This window comes from Cryptomeria japonica, chromosome 7 (genome assembly GCF_030272615.1).
Source record: "Cryptomeria japonica chromosome 7, Sugi_1.0, whole genome shotgun sequence".
Classification (NCBI taxonomy): Eukaryota; Viridiplantae; Streptophyta; class Pinopsida; order Cupressales; family Cupressaceae; genus Cryptomeria; species Cryptomeria japonica.
In genome coordinates this window covers 855,558,197-855,583,734 of record NC_081411.1, presented here as the reverse complement: position 1 = coordinate 855,583,734, position 25,538 = coordinate 855,558,197, and the positions used below count along the sequence as shown (strand labels likewise).

The 25,538-nt window shown below is 35.8% G+C and overlaps 1 protein-coding gene across 1 annotated transcript in view; it reads right to left on the bottom strand.

Annotated features, from left to right (window-relative positions):
• Positions 1-333: 333 nt before the first annotated feature.
• Positions 334-25,538, bottom strand: part of LOC131028939 (DNA polymerase delta catalytic subunit) — a 121,697-nt gene continuing 96,492 nt past the window's right edge. Inside the window, exons 12-30 of the mRNA XM_057959316.2 lie at positions 18,210-18,296; positions 7,640-7,759; positions 7,369-7,467; positions 7,102-7,209; positions 6,810-6,905; positions 6,550-6,615; positions 6,333-6,389; positions 6,121-6,208; positions 5,580-5,659; positions 5,294-5,407; positions 4,962-5,076; positions 4,675-4,847; positions 2,396-2,467; positions 2,115-2,189; positions 1,906-1,995; positions 1,630-1,790; positions 1,255-1,328; positions 1,067-1,154; positions 334-888 (exon numbers count right to left, since the gene is read on the bottom strand). Of these exons, the coding sequence (XP_057815299.2) occupies positions 801-888; positions 1,067-1,154; positions 1,255-1,328; positions 1,630-1,790; positions 1,906-1,995; positions 2,115-2,189; positions 2,396-2,467; positions 4,675-4,847; positions 4,962-5,076; positions 5,294-5,407; positions 5,580-5,659; positions 6,121-6,208; positions 6,333-6,389; positions 6,550-6,615; positions 6,810-6,905; positions 7,102-7,209; positions 7,369-7,467; positions 7,640-7,759; positions 18,210-18,296 (1,851 nt within the window). The 3' untranslated portion in view covers positions 334-800. The remainder of the gene's footprint in view (positions 889-1,066; positions 1,155-1,254; positions 1,329-1,629; positions 1,791-1,905; positions 1,996-2,114; positions 2,190-2,395; positions 2,468-4,674; positions 4,848-4,961; positions 5,077-5,293; positions 5,408-5,579; positions 5,660-6,120; positions 6,209-6,332; positions 6,390-6,549; positions 6,616-6,809; positions 6,906-7,101; positions 7,210-7,368; positions 7,468-7,639; positions 7,760-18,209; positions 18,297-25,538) is intronic.

Sequence of the window (25,538 nt, the reverse complement as noted above, 5' to 3'; positions counted from 1 at the left end):
CTCATGGTCATTCCCAATCCTCCTCTCACAACTTTCCTCTAGTTCTTCCAATGAGGCAATGTGTTCATCCCCTTTGTATTCTGAGAAATCTATAGGAATGTTGGCTTTCGAACCCAAAGTGGTAATATGCTAAATACAATTTGAGTTCTTTCAATTCCAGAATTAGTAACTCCCAACATTTTCTTCATGTTTCCCAATATACATCCACCGTATAGTGTGTGGCTCACTATCACACCACATTCATCAAACATAGTATTAAAAGATCGTTAAAAACCATTCAAAGCATTACCTAGAAACCATTCATCAAACACCAAAAACAACGTACTTGCAATAAACACAATAACAAAGAGTGTATTTGATACAAATCATGCAGGCCTAGGAAACCATTTGAAATTGTTTGTTTCTCAAATTTCTCTGATGTATCTTTTGTATTGATATATAGCATCATACGATAAAAGTGAACAGATGGTATTTCTGATTACCTAGTAGTGGTATCTACTGCTAAGATTTACATTAACCATCAATAAATTTACCCAAATTAATAGCTGATCCCCTTTACTGAATATAAGCTATCTGCATTCCAATTAAAAGAGGAAAGGTGAGCTAATCAGGCTACATTCAATACTAAGCACATTTTTTTTAACAATTATCAAAGCTTTCAACAAATCGGAGTACATCTGACTTCAGGTTAATATCCTGCTCTCGGGATCAGGAAACTTTTAAGGCATATAGCTAAGAAAACTTGTGAAAATTATTGTACAATGCAGAGAAAGTTGGTAGGCAAATCACGTTCAGCCATGTCAAAACTGCCACCGTTCTAACTGCACCTCAGCTTCAGCTAGGTCTTTTTGAGCTTTCTTCCTTCGATAAAATATTGGGCAATCGCGACTGCAATAACAAGAAAAAGTGATTGTAAAAACTACCTATGTACAATTGCTAATATTGACACACGCTTCACTTGGACTAGAGGCAAAACAAATCACAAAAAACATAGCAAACAACACAAAAGTACTGGATCCAAATTGACACCATGAATTTAAAATGGAAGGAATATGTATCCAAAAACCTTGTACAAAGTACATCTTGGTGCAGAGACCCTTGACACCGCTGACATTGTGTCCATAATCTACCAAAGAGCATTTCTAATTCCCTCACTGCAGTTGATCGATTTAAGTAGCTTCATATATGATAGAAAATCTAAACAACAATTAAAATTCCCCAAATAAAGAGTAGTACATTAGACTGCTAGCATACCATTCACAACTGTTTTCTGATAAAGTTCAGCTTCTCTTCCTCTACAATGTGAACAAAGAGTATGATCCTCCGTACTGCAATTGCAAACAGGAAGTGGTTAAGTCATAACTTTCAAAAGCTAAATTAGTTTAATGTTCCACTAGGCGTGATGCAATTAGAACTTTCAGGCAGCAATTTAGAACACTTGAGAAGATTATTTTGAGTGACTACAAGAACAAGAAACATCAAATAAGGAAAATATGTTTTTTCATTATGAAATGGATTGAAACCTACAAGGTTTCTTAGAACAATGAAATGAAAATAATACTGATATTAAGTACATGTTATGAACAAGTAGAAGATTCTCATCTTGTAAGTAATTGCAAATTTGAGTACCTAAGTGGTGTTTTGCAACCAATACAAACAAGTTGTTTCCTGGCAAATTTCATGATTCCACTATTTGAAGGAGTTGAAATGGATACAGCTCGTGTGTGACTACCATGAAGAAGCTCCTTGCTTGCATTCTTCAAAATGGGCTCAAAAATTCGCAGTAGTGGCTGTACAAAAGAGAAGACACATAAATAACCTTTAAAGTACAAATAATTGCTCCCTGTGAAGACATTGTTTCAAGGAATCACATCAAGCGTGAATACCCCAAGGGAGAACTTTCACCTTGCTCAGTTGATTCTCCAGATAGTATTGTGGATCAATAGGAATATTATTCTCCAGAACATAAATTGGATCCTCGGATCTCTCATATGCCTAACCACAAATAGCATATTAACTCTTAAATCATGACATGCATGCTTGGCTACAAGTTTTATCATCTTTGAGGGCAATTATGAAGTATTATATTCAGCAAGAAAAATTCTCATTATTACCTTAGCACCCTTCGTGGCTTTTATGATGACGTATGGAACTCTATCACCAACAGACGGAGCTGTTGCAGCATCCCTCTGTTGCAGTAGGGGGAAACATTACTTAAGGCATAAACATTTAGATAAATTAATAACAAATGATAGCATGCGCAGCTTGAATTCAATTGCAAAAGGCTTTAAGACCATAGCAAACTTATATCTGAATGGTTTGACTTAGAACGGAAACAGAAGTTATGTCAGATTTCATTTTGTATGCCATTCTGAGAAGTTATTCCAGTGCTTACCTTCCGCATACGCTCAGCTAGTTCAACATGTGCTGCCTTGACCGCATAGTCATCTCCAGTCTTTGTCAAACCCTAATTAAGAAAAGCAATTGCATGCAGAATCAAAACCAAATAAATTTCACTATAACTTTTCAGAATACCAAGATAAATTTACACTATCTGTGACACCAGACAATATTACATGTAAAACTCCTTCAGTTATTCTAGAGATAATAATATAAATTGTATCATGCCGTATTTCCGGTTCACTGCTGCAAAAGGGCTGACCTTGTAAACTTCCTTTTGCTGAAGGAATATGTAATTCTGCTAATGATTGGCGAAAAAGTAAAATCACTTAAGACTACAAAAATTACTGTTATTTCCATGACGAGCAGTATCTTCCTACTCATATCAAAATCAGCAAAAACTACACATCATGATTAATTGAATTAGAGTGAAAAAACCATTTGACATAGAAAGTCAGAAGGGACAGGGATCTAAGAATGTTTCTCATTAATGAAGGTGCCTTCGTTTCTCATATTCTGCATTCCACCATGTCACTGTCTTGTGAAATAAGATGCTCCTAATCTAGTTGTTCCTCTTCCATGTTCCCTCTTATTCATGTTGCTGCATCTAGATCTAACTATTGCAGAGTGAATTTTGAGAATACTCTTGCTACAGGTCCATGGTTTGTGTGTCTGTGCATGCATGTGTGCGCCTGCATGTGCATGTGCATGTGCATGTGCATAAAGTCAGGTCCAGACAATGGCCTTGAATGTTAAAATGTACATTTTCAAAAAAACAGCTACTTTTGATTAGTTTGGAATTTACTTTACTCACATGGGCATCCACACAATTTCTGGAATATTTAAGTTTAAATTATAGATTTAATCAGTCATTTAAATTGAATGATGCAACAATTGAACCACAATAGTTTTAACTAGTATTGTAAATGGTATCTAATGTATGCACCCTATACTCGTTTGTAATTATTGCATGCACCCTTGCAAATGATGAGCAAAGAGGGTATGAAAGTTGAAGTTGCCACAGCATCCCCACATCTGTCACATTTCTGCCTTGTTTTAAGACAGGCAATTAGCACTATGACAGGAATAAATAGCAGTAATAAATTTGATTGATATGTTCAGAATTGACTTCCTCAACGTCTAGCCAAATGGCCATCCAGTTGGAACCATTTTATATGAAATGGTTGTCCAGCCATCACTAGTTGTATGACATGACCAGCCACCCAGTTCTCAAGCTCTTGATGGCCACCAAGTGAACATTCCCTGCTCCCACATTTGAAATGAGCAATAGACTGATCAGATCTAGAAGTGGCTGCTAATGGTGAATCTAACTCCCTTCTTGAGGCAGGAGCACTCTTCTTAATAGGACTAGGACTATCCTACTCTTGTTTTCAGCAATCTGCTCATATGGAGGCTCTGCCATGTCAAAGTGCTGAGAAGAGGGTTGCACTTCATTTTATTGCACGCTCTGCATGTCAGCCCATTTTTTAACAATGCAGTGCTGAGAACAGTAGTGTTCATTCCATACCTTTGGCTGTACAAAATGCCATACCCACATGCTCCCCACGCACTGTGCCATTTATTGCTAACATATTTCAGTGCACCCTGTGGGTTCACCTGGGGCCTTGCCTAGGCACCCCACCTACACATACATGTACTATCCTTGAAGAATATGTTAACATAGTAGTTTCTTTTCTTCTTGAGATATTTTCTACTCAGAATTCACCTGGGAGCAGAAACAGCCAAACATTGATTGGTGTACATTTGGGAGATCTTCAGTAAGGTTGAAAGCAGGGATCCGACGTTTAATGAAGAGTCATAATTTCTTCCTGAACCAAGGTCTGTCTTCGAAAATTGCATCCTTCTTTTTGAGAAAACATTCATCAAGGCATTTAGTTCCTTTAAGCATTACAAAGCCATTCACTACTATTGTGGCCTTCTAGTTTGCACAAACACTGTAAGTTAGACAGAAGCTACACCTGAGTAGCTGCTTCAATCTCAGAAACTTTCTTTCAAGCAATCTAAGAACCACCCTTTTCCAGGTACTCTATCTGTATCATATTTCCAGTAAGAACTGAAAATATTAAAAGCATTTGTTGTGATATTAAAGAATTCATTGATCTTTCCCAAGCTGCAGCCATAGACCTGCACTCTGCTTGGCTCATCTATTTTGATATTGCATTTTTATTGACGTCAAAATAAATTTCATTGTTAAAAACAAACAAAAGAATATGGATACAAATCTGTAGAATTTGTTGATTGAAGTATTATCACCTTAGTTATGACCAAAAGTGACAAATCCATCCTGTTCATCAGCAGGTCAGCAATTGTATTCTTGACATATTGCACCGCTCCAGGCACATCACGATCAATGAGAATCTTGTGAAGGCACTCAGTAACAACATTCTTCACCAAGAGACAATTATCTCTCCGTACAGTCTCAATGCCTGGTGACTTCAAAATTGTTAGAAGACCCATAAACTCTGATATATATTTTAAGAGACTTTTGAATGTAGAATATAATACAGTAATTTCTAAGCTTGTACAAAAGCATTTACAACCTTTAGTATCCATTTTGTCGTATGTCTCTTGATTTGTCCATAACAACCCTGCATATCTTTTCTTGCTGATCAGCAAATATGGGAAGTAAACTTTTTCAAACTCCAGTTTAATAGGCTACATAAAAGTAAAAACGAATAACATTAGCACAACTAACTTTCCAATGCTTCTTGATCTAAACTACAGGACATAACCAATCATCCTGTCACCAGCATACTCATAAAATAGCCCTCACAATGGAATATGCACTTTTTAAAAGAAAAAGAAAAATGAGAATAGTTAAGTGCAATACAAACATTTTTAACTACAAAAAATTCAAAATCGTATAGCATACCTTTGTAAATGTACCACTGATATAATCTGCAGCTTCCTTTCCTAATTCCATAGCCTCTGCTACAGTTGGTACACCAAATTGTACCATCACTGAATCTGTATCTCCATACACAATCTGAATGCAAATGTCAATACAATATTGAGAATTTGAGATATAAAAATTTGGTCTGGATCAACCATGGCTTAGAATATTCAAATCATTACCAGTTTATAAGCATATTTTTGGCAGATTCCTATTTCAATTCAAAGAGGTTAAGTATGTTGTAATTGAGCACAAAATAACCTACCTCAGCATTGTGATTGTAACTGCCAATTATTGTATATTTTTCTTCAACTAGTCTTTTTGTGTGCTCTATCATTTGACGACCTTAATCATACAAGATGTAAATTTAATATATGATTCAATATGTTATATACAATAAATTGAGAATGTCTAATGCACCAGTTAGTGTCAAGGAAATAACATTGGAGGTTGGATTGCATTACAAATAGTTGGAATGCCTTGACATAGCATTGTATTTGTGTTCCAAAACTATTTCCAAAACTATTTACTGAGATAAGATAATTCAATATCTCCATACATAAATTTCACACTCAGAACATTCATTTCGGAAATAAAATAAGATGAATTATTTACATGTCATGGAAGTCCTTTGTAATAAATGCAGCAAAATAATATATGAAAAGAGTCTAAAAGATGTCTCAAGCATCTCTGCCCTAGTTGAAAAAGAAAAATCAGAGATGCTAAGAAAAATAAATATAAGCAAACAATTGAAAGGCATGTTTGCTTTCTACTAATTATTGCCCAAAACAAACTTAAAAGATCACCATAGCTTGTAACACTCGATGAAATCTCCAAACAAGGCAGCTGCCCAACAGTTGCTCCAGTAAAACCATAAACAGAGTTTGCACTGATCTGCAAATGAATGCATCTTACAATGTCAATTAATTTTTGAACCACTTCCTCTTATTTTCTCTAATCTGATATATACAGAGACACAAATGGGCATAGACATGACAATATATTGAACATGAATTACCTTCAGAGCCAGTTGCCGGCCATTTAAGACAGCCTTCTCTAGAGGATCTTTTGCTTCCTGAGGAATTTTGGAAGAAGTTGAGAAATTGAAAATTTATTACTGCCCTCAAGTCTCAGAGAAATCAACAGGACATAAACAGAGATTAAACATGTAAGAAACAGTTGATAAAGGAATGCTTCGTGCATATCCGTAAGAAAACTTAGCAGGGTCCCCCCACCTTTAAGTCTGCCTTGGCTCTTTTCCTGGCAGCCAGCAACTCTTCTAGGATCTCTGGTAATATGCCCTAAAGAGAAAAAGTAAAAATGTAGAATAATTTTGGGTCAAACAAAACAAAAACATGTATATGATAGCTAAAAAGAAAACAAAGAAAAAGTTGTAATAATAGAATTCAGCATGACAAATGAGACTCAGTCCTTACAGCCATAGACAAAGGTTACACAGACCTATGAATAACCACAAGCAAAGAAGAATATGTACCTTCTGTAAATTTGGCTTCACAAATGTCTCACCCGATGGTGTTTTTACCACACATTCTGGTTGGAGATTTAATTTTCCTAAGTCCTCTGGCTTGACCTGAACGTATAGCAACATTAACTTGAACTATAAAATAATTGTGACCAACAGCAAGAATAAGAATGTAAGCTTGTTATTCTTTGAAACATACAGGATTAGTAAATCCTTATTATTGTGGACATAAGGCTTTCAAAGCAACAAGAATCAACATATGAAATAGGAAAAACCAATATAAAACAATTTCAGGATTTCTCACCAAGGTGCAATAACAAAGATTGTATGCCATCATTATTGATGGGTACAAGGATGCAAAATCAAGTGTCGCAATTGGCTTTTCAAAAAATCCTGATTTTGCCTCCAAAACCTTCATCACAACCAGTTATTATTTTCTATTATAAGAATTCCTTCAAAGGTTTGACCGAACATATTCCACGCCTAATTTTTCTTGTAACTTTAAAAAATAGAATATGCAATGCTGATGTCATGTGTATTGATAGTCTTAAAGAATAGACTAAATGCTCACCGTAGCACCTTCAAAAGTTTCCTGACTAGATCCTTGGCCTTTGATATTTGGCACCACAAGATTACTTTGCTTTGATTTTCTTAATATCTGAGACAATACCTATAAGGCCATTCCTACCAACCCATGTCAGTTCAACAAGCTTTCTATGATTATAATAAGAGTGCAAATACATGATGTAGTTGTCACACAAAAAAGAAAAATCAGTGAATGGAATTAAGAACATAAATCAGCAACTTCTCATTCAAATAGCATTGGAAGTATATAAACTTGCCTTGATGCTTTGTCCCCTGGAAAGTAGAAATGACAAAGGAACACCAGTAACACGAGCCATCTCTACGTAATTGTATATATACATTAGTTTATCCAAAAGTCGCTGTGGAAGATACGCATCCTGTACACAACCAAGACAGCTGAATAATTTAGACACACTGGACATCAGATATAGGATTACTCTTTAAACTCTAAGTTGCCACTTCACTCAGAAATAGCCCCAGATCCAGGTCCAGTTAGCACCTAAGCAGTGCCCTATAGAACAGACTCGGATTTGTCTAGGTTCACTCTGCAGTGGACCCAAGGGAATCCAAGGCCATTCTGCAGTATCCACAACAAAAACAAGATGAACCCAGTGGAATTTATGATTTTTTCCCCTTCTTTTGACATCTAGATTGACTATTCAGCTTTTAAAAAATGAGCACCAACCCTAAAATTGACCTCTAAGGACATGAAATAATTCATTTCATCTCATTTTAAAAGCCAAAGGCACAAACTAAATACCGTTTGTGGACTTCCATTCTTTCTTGTCATTGCTAAAATAGAGCTGAAGATTGATCATTGAAGATTCCAAAGCGATTGGATTGGCATGCTGCCAAGCAGATCATGGAAGAAGATTTTTAGATTGGAGGTAAGTTTTTTTGGTTTTTTTTTTCTTCATTTATCTTTGGAAACAAACTCTCTTATTTTGTTTTATTGTTTTGTTTTCATTTGCTTGGCATGTGTTGTTTTCCAAATTTGTTGCCATATGGATTGCAATGGCAGCTAATTCTAGCTCTATGGGACAATTCACCGTTGTGGAAGAATATTGAGGTGGTGGGAAAAATGTTTGAGTTTGCAATGGGTGCAGTATTTAATATACAAGCTCATCCAATAAGGTAAAAGCCCATTTGTGTGGTATTCTTGGAATGGAAATCCAAGTTTGCAAAGACAAGAAGGATGTAGCCATGCCGACATCTAAAGTATTGCACAATACTAATGAGTGGGAGCAAGCAAAAGAAGCAACCATCCATTGTATAGGTACAGGTCATCATTTGGCATGGAGAAAATCTCAAGCAATGAGGCCTCCTCCTTCCCCAACTTTTCCTAAGGTTGTGGTAGGAAATCACCTATTTTCGATCACACATCAAAAAGAGCCCACTACATAGAAGAGAACAAAAGGACCATTGGAAAAGTCATTTCAATATGAATCCAAGAGATTGCCAATCACCACACTGCAAGATACATCTATGCAAATGCTAAGTTACCGGTTCGGGTTCAATGGTCTGGTTTGCAGGTTTTGTCAAAAAAAATTAGGGGTTGGGGTTTGTTTTAGGTTTGTCAATACAAAATCATATAAGAACCAGAAATATATACATATTTGCAGCAGCAACTAAGTTCAAAATACACTGCCATATTAATAGTCCAATAACAAAGCAAAATACATGACCATATTAAGAGTCAAATACTAGTCAAACTTGAATGTCATGATAAATATTAAACTTTAAAGTTTAAAAAATAATAATGTCAACAGTCAACAATCAGCCGTCATTGATTAAATATCATATGGGTCATCAAAAAATATCATCATCATCATCCAAATCAGATGATCTATGTTGTGGTAAAATAGAAGAACCACAAATAGTGCCACTAACATTGGCAGTGGCAATAGCATTCTCATGCTCACTAGGTGGCTCATAGTCATCATCAACATCATGTGCAGCAAAGCAGGCAACGGAAGCATCCAAGTCAACAGACTCTAGCTCAATATCCCACCTGCTTGCCCCCCCTTCTTTGTAGCTACTTTGTTTGTGTGAAATGAGCCACAAATTTCGATGTTTTGTATGTCAGGTTTTAGGATTAGGGGGGTGAATGGCACTTTTTGGAGTTTAAAAAAGGTCAATTTTTTAAAAAAATTGTGAATTCATTGGCTAAGTGAATGAGAGGGCAAAATTCTTCATGGGCTCATCTGGGTTTGTCCAAGCTGAACCCACAATCTTTTGGTAGAACCCTATTTGGACTCACACGGGATTGGACCTGAACCCCAAATTGGGTTCAATCCGGCAAACTGGTATCATAGTGCAAATGTTTTGTCTTTCAATGTAATTTGATGGTGAAGAAAATAACCGATGCTCTAAAAGTGTACCAGGGCCCAAGTTTCAAGAAGTTGCTTGACACCTTATTGGCGAACGAGGTGAAACTTGTAGAAGGTTTGTTGAAACCAATTAAGTATTGTGGGTCAAGATGGGAGTGTACATCATTCTGATGAATAGAAAGATGCCAAAAATCGGCCTTGATTAACATGATTGCAATATCACCTAAAGGGGCAATGCTTTTGAAAGTCATTGATTGTGAGAGGAAGATAAAGGATGCACAATTTATTGCTAACATCATTAAGGAAGTGGACCCCGATAATGTCATCCAAGTCATAACAAACAACACAAAAAATTCTTGAGTAGTTAGTTTGTTGTTTGAGACACATTATTCACACATTTTTTCAATGTCGTGTGTTGTTGGCTAAACCTTATGCTACAATGATGAGTAAGAAAATTGGTTGATTCAAACAAGTGTAAGCTGAAGTCAAAGAGATCCAAATGTTCATCAAAAACTATGTCACAAGTCATATTCTGATCATTCTTGAAACTAGAGTACTAAAGGTAATTCACAAAAGAACAAAATTGCTTTTTTCCTTCCAAGCTGCCATAACTGGGTTTTGAAGGTTGGTTCATTCTTTTTCATAGATGAGAGCTACAAGAGAGTCAAACTTACACAAATAGAGGAGCAATAGCTGTACAAAAAAAACTTAACCGTCAAAGATGAGTAAATATTTCATTTTTTTCAAGTTCTGAATAATTTTTTGAAGATTTTTTAAGTATTTTTTTTAATTTCAATTCTTTTGTTAAGTTTTGAACTTTTTTGTACCATCAGCAATTTCAGTCATTTCATCTACTATGAATAGAATTTATCATTGTTGTAGGCCTGAAATTGTGTTTCCAACTTGTATATTAATCAATGTACGTTATTCCAACTCTTACAAATCAAATAAAATCAATTTCAGAGGGTTACAAGTTGAAGTCTGATTAAAATCTAAATGTATTTGATACCCTAAGGTTTCATAATTGTTGATTATTTGCATTTTGAGGGTTCATTATATTCATTTCCAGCTATATCAACATTATACTCGATGTATGTGAACATAAACATTTCAAAATGGAGGACAATCGTTGTGTAATGTCCCCTTATGTTAGTACTTGGAAAGAAGGGAACAATTAACTTGTAAATCAATTGCAAGAGACTTCTTACAGAAAAACTCTAAATTCTTATGAAATATTGATAATGCTGATAACAAATACTTAACAGAATGATAATGTGTATCAATTCTGACGTATATGATAATATAAGTAATATGTATAATCTGCTAATAATAATATGTGGATTGGATGGGAGACCACTGCTGTATCCAATAAGACTTAGGGAATTCTGCAAGGTCTGGATGTTCCAATCTACAGAAGTATAGAGAGATCTCTGCTCTTCCTAACGTGTCAATGTGAGATATATGCTACAAGCCTCCTTCTTAATGATAGCAATAATGCTATAAAGTACTGTGTCTAATATGGCATTAATAATATGTTGACAATCTTATCCTATCACTTATAGTGATGAAGGATGATTGCTTTTTCTGATTATGACTTAGGAAATATGCAATGTGTGGGGTGCTATTTCTGATTTATCCTTCAAACTATGCAGATCCAAGGCAAATGCTCAATTGAGCAGATCCAAATATGGATACAAATAATAAACAAAGACAAAATCTGGTGATGATAGGAATTGATATTTGATCCTCCCTTAGAAATCTTTCATACTGATCGGTTGCATCCCTTTGATTTGGAGTAGTCGTGCCTTTCCTTGATCGTGTCTCCTCATAAGTGATTGTTAGGGGTTAATCGCACTCCTTCATGAAGATTAGATATGATATTCTAATCACACCATTACATGATTCTTTGTAATTGGAGTTGCTTGGTTATATGATTATTATTTTTATGACTAACCAATGGAATGGTTAGTTGCTGATCCCTTCATTTAATCGATATTTGCTTAATTCTTAACCACTATGTTGATGTGTTTTTTATGACACCATGCAACACAAAATAAAATACTAAGTATTCTATCCTCTTGAACAAAGACCTCTTGGATGCTAAACTATGTGATCAAATGAGACGCTCCAAGGTTCCAATAGTCAAGTCCGACTTTATACGTGGATAAACTTAGTGTGTTGATGTGATTTTGCTGGAATCACAGGGGGACTTACGTTTATGCTTGAACTTCAATTAGAACGTCTTCAATGTAACTGGAACTTGATCATCCGATATTGCAATCTTGTGATGCTTTCTCCTAAACTGACTTGATTTGAAAAAAGGATAAAAAAGGAAGGGTTTAGGAAGACTAATCTAATTCCTAAGATCAATGATGACGATAGATGTTACTTGGATAGACGAATTCCCTCAAGTCAAACCTTGTTTCATCATGATGACAACAACTACACAAGGCCGATGCAATCTTCTAAGGAAATGGAAGATTTTCACATTGCAAATACATCACTCAAATAACCAATGTTGGCACAACATGAATTTATCCACAATCGAACATAACCAAGGAATTCATCCCAATATCATCATAAGCATCCACCACGATCAATGAACATTAATTAACCTTGAGAAGTAACAAGGAACGATGTAAAATGTAGAAATACAACACATACATCCACCATAACTTCAATGAAAGTATTGAATTGATTTCAGCATAACTTGGCAACAATTACTAGCTTCCTCCTTTTACTCTACTTCTACTTCTAACGGCAAATTGTCTATTATTGATCCACTATTATCTATTAACCCTTACAAATGAGAGGTTTGAGCATTATATAGAGAGCTCATTACAATTCAAAGGCTCAGATTGATTCTCAAATCAATGGCCAAGATCTTACAATGAAACCCTAATTAGGGTTTGTTACAACAAACTTCCTTTTGGCCAATGAAATAATTGCATTGAATTGGACATATGTCCTTCCTTGAATGTCTAACCAATGAGAAAATAGGTTAGGTATATAAAATAATATTTGATAAATTGCCATGTGTCACTCACTCCATCTGTGTCGTCCTTGCTATAGTTGCACTTTCTTCATCTTGCAAAATCCTTCATGTTGAATCTCCCTTTCATACCTTTGAAGTGCTCTTGTGTTGTGTTGCCTTTGCATGACTTGAAACTTGACCCCCTTCATGGTGTCAAGCCTTCATGTTGAACTTGGATTTTGAAAAGAAATCCAAGGTCATTGTACAATCCATTCCTAGAACAATGTTCTTCCTTGAATCCATGCCATTTTCCTCTTAACGCAATTGTATCCTTCACATAGGTTGTTGTCTTCTTGAATGCATTGATGATCCTCCTTGCGTATGTATGTGTAATCTCTCTCTTTCATGCCTTGAGGTCTCTTCCATGATGTTGACTCGCCTCCCTTTGTATTCTTGAACTTGCTACTTAAGTTTTCTTCTTGTGGTAGTTATATCTTTGAAATGGTAAGTCCTTCATCATGTTGTAGATCTTGATGCTAAACTTGATGTTGATTGTAGAACTTCCATGATGTGGTTAAATTGTTGAGGTTGTGCTACTCATCTCTTTCATTTGTCTTGAACCTCTTGAAATGCCTTCCTCATCTATTCGCCATCATTGTGAAGTCTTTTCACGCCTTGAGTTATATCCTTAGTCCTTGAAGTGGGCTTCTTCTTCACTTGATGTCCTTTGCAATTACACCGCCACGTATTGATGTTGAACACCCTGACTCCTTCATAAAGTTGAATCTTTTGCTTCCTGAATCTTGCCTCAAACCTGAAAAAAGGGCATGAAAACATCAGAAATGAAAGTAGAATTCCACAAAATCATGTTTCTTACAACCCTTTCAAATCTGATTATGCTAGTTGGCTGGAAATTAGCAGTGTTCCATGAGGACGTGTTTCCTCCCCTTTTGGGCCACGTCTCAAAGACGGGGACGTTTCCGAGACAGGGGAACAGGGACGCAACGTCTCTCGTCGTCCCGCCACCCCCATTGGAGCTCCACCAGAGACGTGGAAACGTCTCCAAGGAAATCTCCAAGTTTCCTTGGGAGACGTTTCCAAGTCTCCTTGGGAGACCCCCAGGCGTCTCCAAGTTTCCTTGGGAAACTCCCAAGCATCTCCAAGTCTCCTTGGGAGACTCCCAGGTATCTCCAAGTCTCCTTGAGGGACTCCCAAGTGTCCCTTGAGGGGCAAGGAGACTTGCAGGAATCTCCCATCCAACATCTCCAAGACTCCTTGGGAGACTCCCAGACCTCTCTTCAGGGGCAAGGAGACTTGCAGGAGTCTCTCGTTCAAACACGTCAGACTCAAATTTTGCTATTTTGTAATTTTACTAATTTCCTATAGTTCATTTGAAATGTAATTCTTATACTGTTATGCTTCTTTTCACAACTAGTTTTTCAAGTACTGTAAGTATATGTATAATTATATCAGCAGCACCACCCTGCCACCCCCCCGATGTCCCCAAACTTAGGCCCTTTGTCCCCTTGTCCCCAAAACCCGTCCCCCCGTCCCCAACGGTCATGGAACACTAGAAATTAGGGAAATGTGCACAGAAAATTCACCAAATCAGATCCTAACAAACTCAGAAATTTGAATTCTTCAAAAAAAAGGTTGCATTTCCTTAGGCAAGGTCATGCTCTCCTTGTTAGCATTCAGATTTTTCCTTGATTAGGTTCTCAATCTCATTGGCAACTTTCAGATTTCCTTCGTTGAAACTCTCAGTCCTAAATCTGCTCTGCAAATGGAATGATTAAGTTGATTGCTTGATCTCTCATATATAAGTCTTTCAATGTAGAGTTGTGCCTCTTCAGATTAGGCCGACTCAAAAAACGTTTTAAATTTGTTTTGAGTTGCTTTGAAATGATTTACTTTCCCTCTTTGTAGGTGCTACTCCAAAGAGACACACTTTTTACCCTTAAGACGACTTGAACTCTTCCACATGTTTCCTCATCATATGTTTTGAAAAGGTTTTGCTGCTTGACAAGGTCGACTAGCATCTATTCCTTATTTCACCTTGTTAATTCATGTTCTAGGTCGGCTGGGTAAATAGAAACATATTTCGGACAAATAAATTAGTGTCAAATTCTTCCCTCCCAATCACAAATTCACACTTGCAAGTTATTTAGTTCTGCTCCGCATTTAGGATAAGTGTGAATTACAGGTCTGAGTTTACATTTCCTTTATAACCCCCAACATGAGTCGCACCTCTTCCTCCTCTCAACAACCGACTTTTCCTAAAAAACGCTTTTGCTTGCATTTAATTAAAGTTCACCTCCCTTTCTTTGTTAAGTCGGCACCCTTCATCAATCATGCAATTTAAATGGTTGTGTAAGGTGGTGCGCTAATATCTTCCACATTTTCCAGCCTTTGCATTAGCTTTGATTTCCTTTTTTTTTTTTTGAGGGAAGTTAATAGCTCAACATTCCTTGTCTTTTTGAGGAAGGTTTATATAGGCAATTTGAAAGTTCCTTATTTTTAGCGCTTGCGATTTCCACTTGATTTCTTCTTCCTTGTTTTTTGAGGAAGACATCCACGTTTTAGGGGGTAGATTTGCGCTTCCATGTTTTTTAAGGTTGATTTGCTTCCATGTTTTTGGAGGTTGATTTCACTTCCACGTTTTTGGAGGTTGATTAGCTTCCACATTTTTGGAGGTTGATTTTGCACTTAATGCTTAGTCGCTCAAGAGAAGGAATTAAATTTTCTTTGATTTTGAAGGAAGGCGCTTGATAAAGGAGGTCTAATCTTCCTTGATTTTTGAGGAAGATTTTTCAATAATTTCATCCAAACTTCTCAAAATTGCTCCTCAAATTGCTAAGACCCAAACACACAAGATAGGGAAGGTTGAAGTTTCCTTGTTTTTTAAGGAAGATCAAATTCGTTGCTCAAAATTGCCAAGGCTAGGAGTGTACAAATGAAGAAGGCTCAAATTTCCTTGTTTTTTAAGGAAGATTTTAAATTCCACCCAATATTAATTTCCACGTTTTTGAAGGAAGATTTCCAATTCATTCAATGCTTGTCAAATTTCCTTATTTTTAGACCACCATTCTATTCCATTGCCTTAAATTTTACTTCTTCCCTTTTTCCAAATTAGACCAAGGGTAAAAATTAAAATGCAGAAGGGAAATTTTATTTCCTCATTTTACAAGGAAGATTCTTAATTCCTTCAAAATTAACCCTTTAAATTTTGCTCAAGAGTGGAAAATTGATCTCCATAAGGAAATCCCAAGATTCCCTCTCACTTAGCATTTATTCTCCAAGGGTGAAAAATCAAACCCTAGAAGGAATTTCCAAATTCTCACTCCTTGACATTTTTTCTTGGCAATTTTGCAACATGACAAAATTTAGACAAGACATGACATTTTTACAATCTTGCAAGATAACAACTTTACCCCAACCTACACACCTCTTCCTCACTAGCATAATGACTAAATAAGCTACTGCCAAGCTAAGCAAACTAGCAAAATGACTACCCTAAAAAGTGAAAAGTGGGGGTCCCCATTTGCAATGGGGCGATGTGTGAAGACATCACAACACATTGCTTAATCACTAGTCATTATTCGTTGTCCTTAATTGGTTATTTTAAGCAATATTGATTCTCCTTCGCAATCATCGATAAGTTTCTTGACTGGCATGATCTTATCTTGCTGATCGGATCCATGATGGTAGTCGATATATCCCATTACATAATCATGAGCCAATCAATATTCTTTATGTTATCGTATGATAGTGATGAATAAGAATGGATGTTATAGTGGTAACATTGATAAGGTGTCTCCATGCATGAACGGTGTAGCATTGATATTTAAGTGTTGTTATATCCATGCAATCGGCTGCCTTCATGTTGTCTTGCTGATGATGATGGGATATGTTACTCATCCTCTCCATTGCCTTTCTTCTGCATGACAAATGTTATAGATTGATATGGATGCATACATCATTGGTGCATAAGAGACCTTTGTTGTAGTCATAGCTTCAGAATGTTGTAAGCCTTCATTCCTTGATTATGAGAAGTGTGGATAGCATATCAAACTTCTTGTCTTCGCTACTCTATCTTATTCTTTATGCTTTACTCAGATCCAAGATAGGAAAATCGTGAAGTCTTATGAATAAGGCGATTTTCTTCCATTGAGTCTTCATACTTCATTCTTTACTGATACAACATGTAATGCTACCTACTTGTACTACTTAAATACTATGTACAAATTGTTATTTCCTAACTACTAACTAGTTGAAGGTGTTTCAAGGCTGCCACCCTTGATCACATAAGCGTTTTTATGACTTCTTATTATAAGGTTAAAGATGGGGATAACACATATTGTCATAAGGTTATATAATGGTTATTTATTACAAATCAGTCCCAAGTCAGCTAGTCAAATGAGATAATTTGATGCCTACAAACTGAATTTGCTATAATTTGAAGCTGCATAATAGTCCTTGAAGGTTTGACAATAAGTACCAAGCTATTGTTTCCATTTTGGTCGCTATTTTAATTTGTATTTGTTTTAGAAATTAAAAAATACCAAAATAATAGGCATTCTATATAAATCCTATTTGGGGACATTACATAATATGATCCATGGATTCAGTAAAATGCATGTTTTTAAAGCATATTTTTAAAAGTTGATGGATTTTTTAAGTTTTCAATTAATTTGCCTAGTTTTTCCCAAACCCCAAGTTTTTGAAAAATAAAAACAAAAAAACAGCCAAGTAAATTGTTAAGTTCAAGTTTTTAAATCATGACCCCAATTAACACAAAACACCACCTTTCACGTGCCTTTTTTTTTCCCAACTTTTTCAAACTATGGTTTTGATATGCTTGTGACTTTTTGTTTTAACTCAATTTTCCACTTTAGATAGAAAATTAAAGCACAAGGAAACTAGAAATTTTTAGCTTAGGATCAAGGCTAGGGCATCCTTTTTTAAATTTGTAGTTTTACTTTGAATAAATTGATCTTAGTATTGAAATTGTAAACTCTAATTAGGGATTTCCTTTTAATTTATACCCTTATTCCCTGGTATAAAACACATGGGGCTACTCCTAAAGGCTATGCTCCATGAAGGTAATATTTACTATTTTATGACCAGCCTTCTGTTTTTTTAAATGAACATCTTAGATGAAAGTAAACCAGCTTTTCCAATAAACTCAACTCCTCTTTTAGAATTTGAATTTTTTTAATGTATAATATTTGCTTCTAATCTCTACACGCTTATTTGATATGAAGTAACAAAATCAAGATTGTCCCTGCTTTTCTGAAAATTATATTGCTTTTAACTTTCTTGAGTTCTTTCCAGTTTAACCTGGGTAATTGAATTTCATTTACATTTTTGCTATGCAATTGCAATGCCATGTAAATGGAATGCGATTTAATAAACTACAGAAAATTACATGCAATATTTTGAAGAGCATGTTTTAATATTCCTGCCTATAATTATTATGACAGTATATGCTGTCAAGAAGAGTCTGAAAGATGCACAATATACCTTTAGGCAGTACACAGCAAGTCTCCGCCTTGTTTCTGGGTTCCCATTATGCAAATCAGAAATGATGGAATGATGAACATCTTCTTTCTGCTCTTGCCATGAAAATGTTGTCATCAGCACACTAACAAATTATTCATAATTCTGATGATGAAATGCAAGATTGCATGACACTCTTAACAAAACCAAAATGTGAGGGAATATATATACTATCCTCCAATTCTTCCTATTATACTTATTATTATATGAAAATACAGATGGATCAAGAAGCTATTCTTGTGTTCTTCTAAGATTTCCAGCAGCATTAGCTAAATGGCAAACAATTGTTTCAAAAGATAGCTTCATGAGAGCTTAAGCTAAAAGGGTTTTCACATGTATATATCATATTATGGGTTCTTCTTCCTATTGTCTATCTCCTTCTCTATCTTGTTCTAAGTTCCTTATGGATTTCTCTGGTTTTATGTCAGCAAATTGCATTACTCTTAAGTTACACCTAGTTGTGTTCTAAGCATTACAAAACCAACATTTGTGAGATACAATACAATCAAATATTTGTCTTCCCAAGACCATAATGTGACTTAGGCATCCACATATTTAGAATAAGGAGCATTATAAGAGAACATCATTAGCAAATAGTAGAATAGCGATAACCACCTCATGTAAAATACAACCATCATCTACATCAGTATGTTGCCAAAAAAAATCCTCCAACTCATCACATAAATGCTAATGCAGTCAACAACGGAGGGCACCCTTGTTTGACACTAAAGTTACTCCACACACAGTCAGAGAGAACATGAAAAGTACGAAACTAACCAATAACTATCTCATAGATTCTCCAAGTAACAATAATAAGAGAATTGAGAATGTTGATATCACACATCCTCTAGAAAAGTAAGTGCCTCAAAACTAAGTCAAAGTTTTCTTGAAGTCTATCAAACAACAAAAGACTATGGAAGAGTCATGGTAAGCCTCCTCAACAATATAGCCCAAAGTGTAAAGATGTGGTCAATGGTCTGATAATCTTTCCTTGAAGCTGGCTCTACCCACCAGCAAGGAGATTTCCTTTCTACAAGTACTTTAGAAACTGCATGTCTAACACTACGGCATAAAGATTGACAAATATATGCCAAATCATGATAGTCCTATAGTTTCCAAGATTAGAGAGATCCCCAAATTTATGAATAGGATGAATTATATGCTAAGACCAAGATTAGGCAAAGCTTGAACAAACAACCTCATTTAACCTAGTACCAAACTATTTCTTCCATCTATCCTATTGTAAGAGCTTATTCCATAGCTCTTTAAACTTCAAATCAATACCAGCAGAGGTGAGACTGAGTGTCAATAAACTGCTCATAAGCATGTGGTACGCTTTTCAGCATGATTATCACTATGCCTTCTTCTTCCATCTTCCAACCTATGGCTAAAAACTAACCTTAGATGTCCTTGATCTTGAGTAAATGCTCCTGCAAAGATGCTCTCTAATACATCATGATCAAAAAGAGCATGTTCTTTAAAAAGAAGGCACTGTCTTTATCTGAAATCTCTAGAAGCATTTCATCAATCATTGATAAAAAAATCAGCATCACCACTTCCCTGTTATGTTTGTCAAACTTGTACTAGTCTTTACCCATAACAATTGGATGGGTGTCAATATCAAGGACGATCTTTTTGAGAGATCCGAACTCAAAGATAGTGAGCATTCATTACTTCCAAGTGTTTTATTTTTTTCAATAGAACATTGACTGTCCTCCAACACGATGTTGGGTAAAAAGGTCGTCTTCCCCACCACAACTCTTTATCACAGAATAACATTCTAATCACGTTGTAGAAACCATGAAAAAATCTTTAAAACCCCTTGTTTGCAAATACTAAAGTTTACTAATAAATGGCAAACTGAAATTTTTGAGTTCAAACCCTAGTTGGTATTAAAACATCCACCACAATTTTGTAAAACACCATCAAAAAGTTAACAAATCATCCACAAAAAACCCTATCCGCTCATATTTTTCAAAAAAATGTTCAAAAAACCCACATTTATCAATAAAATTGCCAAAAAAACAAGATTAATGTGATGTCCCCATCTTTAACCTAATGTTAAGAGGCAATAAACAATTATGTGATTAAGGGTGATGTTGTGGCGTTTTCACACATCTCCCCATTGCAAATGGGGACCCCCACTTTTTCTCTTTCTAGCTTAGTGATTTTTGTTTAGTTTTAGTTTTGGCAATAATTTCTTAGTTTTAGCCTTTGTTTGTGAGAAGGGTTCACGTCTTGTCAATCCAAGAAGAGTGTGTGTGTTGATCCATCCTTGAAATGTTTTAAGGCGCTACATCTTGTCCTTAGAGGTGTCATCAAGTCAGGAATTCAAATTTCAAGTCCCAAACCCATGAACAAATGTCAAGATAGAGGATTGAGAGTCAAGGGCGAGATTGTAAAAGTTGTCAAAAATTGTCAATGTTGCAAAATGTTGTCATAGTTGTCAAACATGCAAAAAATGTTGCAAAAGTTGTCAAGGAATGTTGTCAAGAGGATTTAAGATTTTGAAATTGCTAAGTGTTGAAAATGATGAGATGTTTAAGGATGAAATGTTTTGACAAGGAAACTCCTTGTCAAGGTCAATTGTTTTGACCTTGACAAGATGGAGATAAGGAGATTTTTTTGTGAAAATCCTTGCCTAAGTGGGTTGAAGTGTGGAATGCATTTTGTCCTTGACTAGCCTTCATTTGCACCTAGCTTTGTCACTAGTATCATGGAATTTGCACCCTTTCTTGCCCATGAGGAGGGTGAAAATGCACCCATCCTGAGCACTTCTCCATTTTCCACTTGCATTGGCCTTAGCAACATAAAAAATTGCGCCCAACACATTAGTCCTTAGGCATCATGAAATCACACCTAGCACTTGTCCTTGTGCATTCAAAAATCCCACCCTTGTCTTTATCCCTTTGCATCAAGGAATTGTGCCTATGCTTGTCCCTAACACCATGGAAAACCCACCTAGGTTAGTCCTAGTCCTTGACACACGTGAAATCCCGCCTTAGGCTGTCCCTGCATACCATGAAATTGTGCCCTTGTCTTGTCCCTATCAACACCTGAATCCCGCCCTAGGTTGTCCTTAGGAACACCTCAAATGCACTCATTTTTGTTCTTGACACATGTGAAAACTCACCTATAGTAGTCCTTTGCCACCCACAAATTCGCCCTTCTCCTAATCCCTATACCACATGAAGTGCACTCAAAGACTAGTCCATATGCACCATGGAATAGTTCTCTCCATCAGTCCTTATACATTGTCAAATGCCGCCTTGCCTAGTCCTTAAGTACACCTCAAACCCGCTATAGCAGTCCTTATGAAGCATTAAAATCACCTAGGAGGAGATAATTGTCTAGATCAAATTGGCTAAAGGGAGTTTTCAAATAAATCAAACATAAAGAGCAGAAATTCACATAAATAAGCAGAGCAGAGCTAATATTCGCTGCAAGTGTGAATGTGTGATTGGAAGATAAGGCACTTGACCATATATATGATTGGAAGATAAGGCAAGAGATTGTTGCCAAGGCTATGTTGGAATAAACATATGCTTTCATTGAAGATATGGTGGATTTTGTGTGTTGTTTCAACGTATTTCATGGTTTCTACTTCTCAAGTTTTAGATTTGTTTACATGGAGTTGATTAGTTGAATGGAAGATCTTCTTGTTGATTAATGGTGAAGCCTATATGTTCATATCATTTGGAATTTGTTGATTGCAAATTGTAGTGTAATGTTACTCAAGACTTGATTGAAAGTTTAACTTCAATTACTTTATGCTCATTGTTCATGGTGTTGATGTGCATAAGTGATATGAAAATCATTTGTGTACCCTTAGGAGATTGCACCATCTTTGTGTAGTTGTTTCCTCATGGCAAAGTAAAGCTTGGTTTGGTTTCACTAAGTCAGCAATCATTTCTTACATTGTTAGGATTTTAGTCTAGATTCTCTAAACCCTAGCCCCTTTGTCTTTTAATTTCCGAGTTAGTTTAGTGTTCCACGTTCTAGCAAAACGTAAGTCCATTTGTGTAAACCAGCAATATCACATCGATACACTGAGTCTATCCAACATAAAGTCAATTGTCTGCATCATAAACCTTGGGGTCAGCTTATTTGATCACAAAGTTTAGCATTTGAGGTTTCCTTGTTCAAGAGAGGATAGAATACTTAGTATTTTATTCTATGTTTGAGGTGTCATAAAAAACACATCAGTGGGTGGTAGCCTTGAAAACACTTCCAATTAGCTAGTAGTTAAGGTATAACAAATTGTACATAGTTAAAGTAGGTAGTTGTATATTTATAACATGAAAGACATTATGGAAAATCGTCTTATTCATAAGACTTCACAATTTTCCTATCAAGGATTCAAGTGAAGCATAGAAGATAAGATGTAGTGGAGTCAAGAAGTTGATATGTTATCCACCAATTCCCACAATCAAGGAATAAAGACTTAATAGCTTACAATCTACTGCGTTACATGATACATGTTGAAGCAATGATCATAGTGAAGATCTCTTACATCAATCTATAACATCTATCATACAGACAAAAAAACAATGGAAATGAGGAGTAACATATTCCCCCATCATCATCAAGACAATATGAAGGCTGCCTGATTTGCATGGATATAACAACACTCAAATATCAATGCCCTTCCGATCATACATGGAAGCAGCTTCTTCTTCTTGTCCTCATTTTTGTTTTCAAAAATGATGGACCATTACATAAAAAATTTACTCTATGGCACGCTTCCCGAGGGCATAATTTCGCCTTACCCTTGGACTGGACTAATCCTTAGTCCATCCTCAAACCACATTTCAAATTTCGTCGCATTTCGAGCTCGTTTGCTATGGTTTTCCTTCAATTGCGGGTTTTTTCTCCCTGACTGCAGGTGGGAAATTTTCCTTAAGTTGCAAGTTTTAATTTTCCCTTTGTTTTAGTGTTGTAGGGAAATTTTAAGTTAATTACAAGTGCACTTTATGAAAAATAGAGCTTGTAACTTACTTTTTATTTCCCCCTTGTTGCTTTTTGGCTTTTTAAGTCATTGTAGGAACTTTTTAGACATATTACAAATGAACTTTAAATTATAAAGTTTAAATAAAACTTGTAATTCATTTAAAAAGTTCCACTTAAAGTGATTTTAAGTTATGGTAGGGGTTTTTCTCCTCCATTACAAGTTTTATAAAGTCACTTTTAGTTGTAAAAGGAATTTTACTTTCCCTCTACTAGTCTTTTGTTTAAAAACTTGTAAAGGGAATTTTATTTCCCTATTACAAGTATTTTAAACTTGTTGTTTGCTCTTAAAAACCCGATTTTGCCTTATGAGGGGAAATGTGAATATTTTAAACATGTAAAAAGGTTTGAGAAACCCATTTTTCCTTATTGCATGCATTTTTAAACTTGTTGTTCTTTCCCAAGAACCCGACCAGCATTGTTGAAGGATTTTGTTGACAATGTCCACAGATTTTTGCAGAGAAATCGTAGAAGGAAGGCATTTTGGATTCCTTGCTATTTTTATGCATTTTCCAACTCTCTTCACGCCATTTGGAAGACACTATCGCTGGTTTTATGGTGTTTTAACAGCAAAAACATGTTTGAAAAATGCCACGATTTTCCTCATCTAAGTGCCACGAATCTTAACTTCTTACAAGTCATTTTTGCTTGTCTTGCCTAAGCATGGAGGTTGGATGTCTTTCTTGACAGATTCTTCATGCTATTAAGGGGCATTTTGAAACATATGGCATTTTGGCAAAAACGTGGCTAGGGTTTTAGAATGTGGTTTACTATCTATTTAAGAGTTTTCCTCTCTTCTTTCAAGAATTGTTTCTTGCTTCTTGGAGGAAGTTTTGATTGATCAAGGTATGTTCTTTTCTCTTTTTCTTGTTTTCATTTCTTGTCTGTTTGGGTTTCCTTGATCAATTTGTATATATTTTAGTTTTGTTAATTCTTGCCTAAAATCGGTTTTGTTAGAGATTTTCCCCCTTTGTTCTGAGTTTGCAAAGCAATTTGTGAATTGCATTGTCTTTCCCCATTTTCCCTCTTTACTTCCATTCGGCAGTTAAAAACCTGATTGCAAGTAAGATGAAAATAATCGATCTACCCCTTTTGCTGGAAAATTTTAACCATCTTTTTCTAAAATTTCAAGTTTCTAAGTTGAAAAATACTCATCCTTTCAAAATCAAGTTTTTAAAATTTGATTACAAGTTGAAAGTTCTTCCCATTTTCAAAAGGTATGATCTTCCCAAAATCTTTCCTTTTTCATTACCATCATTCGTACCTACCATTCTCGTCATTTTCCACATGTCAAAATCTCATTTTTCGCCCATTTCTTCATTTTCCTTTTTACAAGTATACTTCCATTCGGGTTTCAAAAGTCTGATCGCACATTTGCTCTTCCCCACTTGTATACTTGTAAAACATTCCCCAAGATCCGAAATTAGTCGAAAGCCAAGTTTCAAACATCCTTATTTATTTCCCATCTTCCTCTCACAAAGTTGTGAAGTGCAAGGGTTAGAATTTTTCCCATTTGAAGAAGAGAACATGTTAGTTGCAGCTGATCTTGATGTTGCTTTGACACTTTTAAGTCTTCATCGCAGCGTACCAGGTTGTTCTTCAATGTCAGATTTGTCATCATCTTCCGTTCCAAACAAGATGAAATATAAATTTGATAAGTACCAAAATGAAGTTTCCCCTTCCCAAGTTTCTTCTCCTTTGGATCATATCAAGGTTACGGAAATAGGGCATGTTGACATGTCGGATTTCATCAAAAGGGTGGAGGATCTGCAAGCTAGTAATATGCAGCGATTGTTGGACAGCCACATTCATCATGCTTCTTCTTTTCCGGTGGCTGCCCTAGAACCTGAATTTGTTCTTGCTTGTGCTCACCATTTCGACAAAGAGACAAGAACTATCAGAAATGATGATGGGGAGACAATAATCCGTCTTTATGCGGATACTATTGACAAAGTTTTCAGAATACCATCAGCACCTGTGTATATGGAGATTTCGAAAGATAGTGCAGCTGATTATTATGTCAAGAGGGAAAAGGATTGCAAACCTCACATTAACAGATGGATCCATGAGCCACGTGCCCCTTTCACAAGGTGGGCTAAGTTATACCATTGTGACTTCAAGTGGGAAATTGGAGACATCATTACTCTCCTCAAGAGGATGTTGGGTCTAGAACATTCTAATGTTTTTGACCCCTGGATGTATGAGTTTATCATGTTCATAAGGCAGTACCATCACATCTCATGCGGAGAACTTATCAGTGACGCCTTGTGTGAACAACTTGCAGCA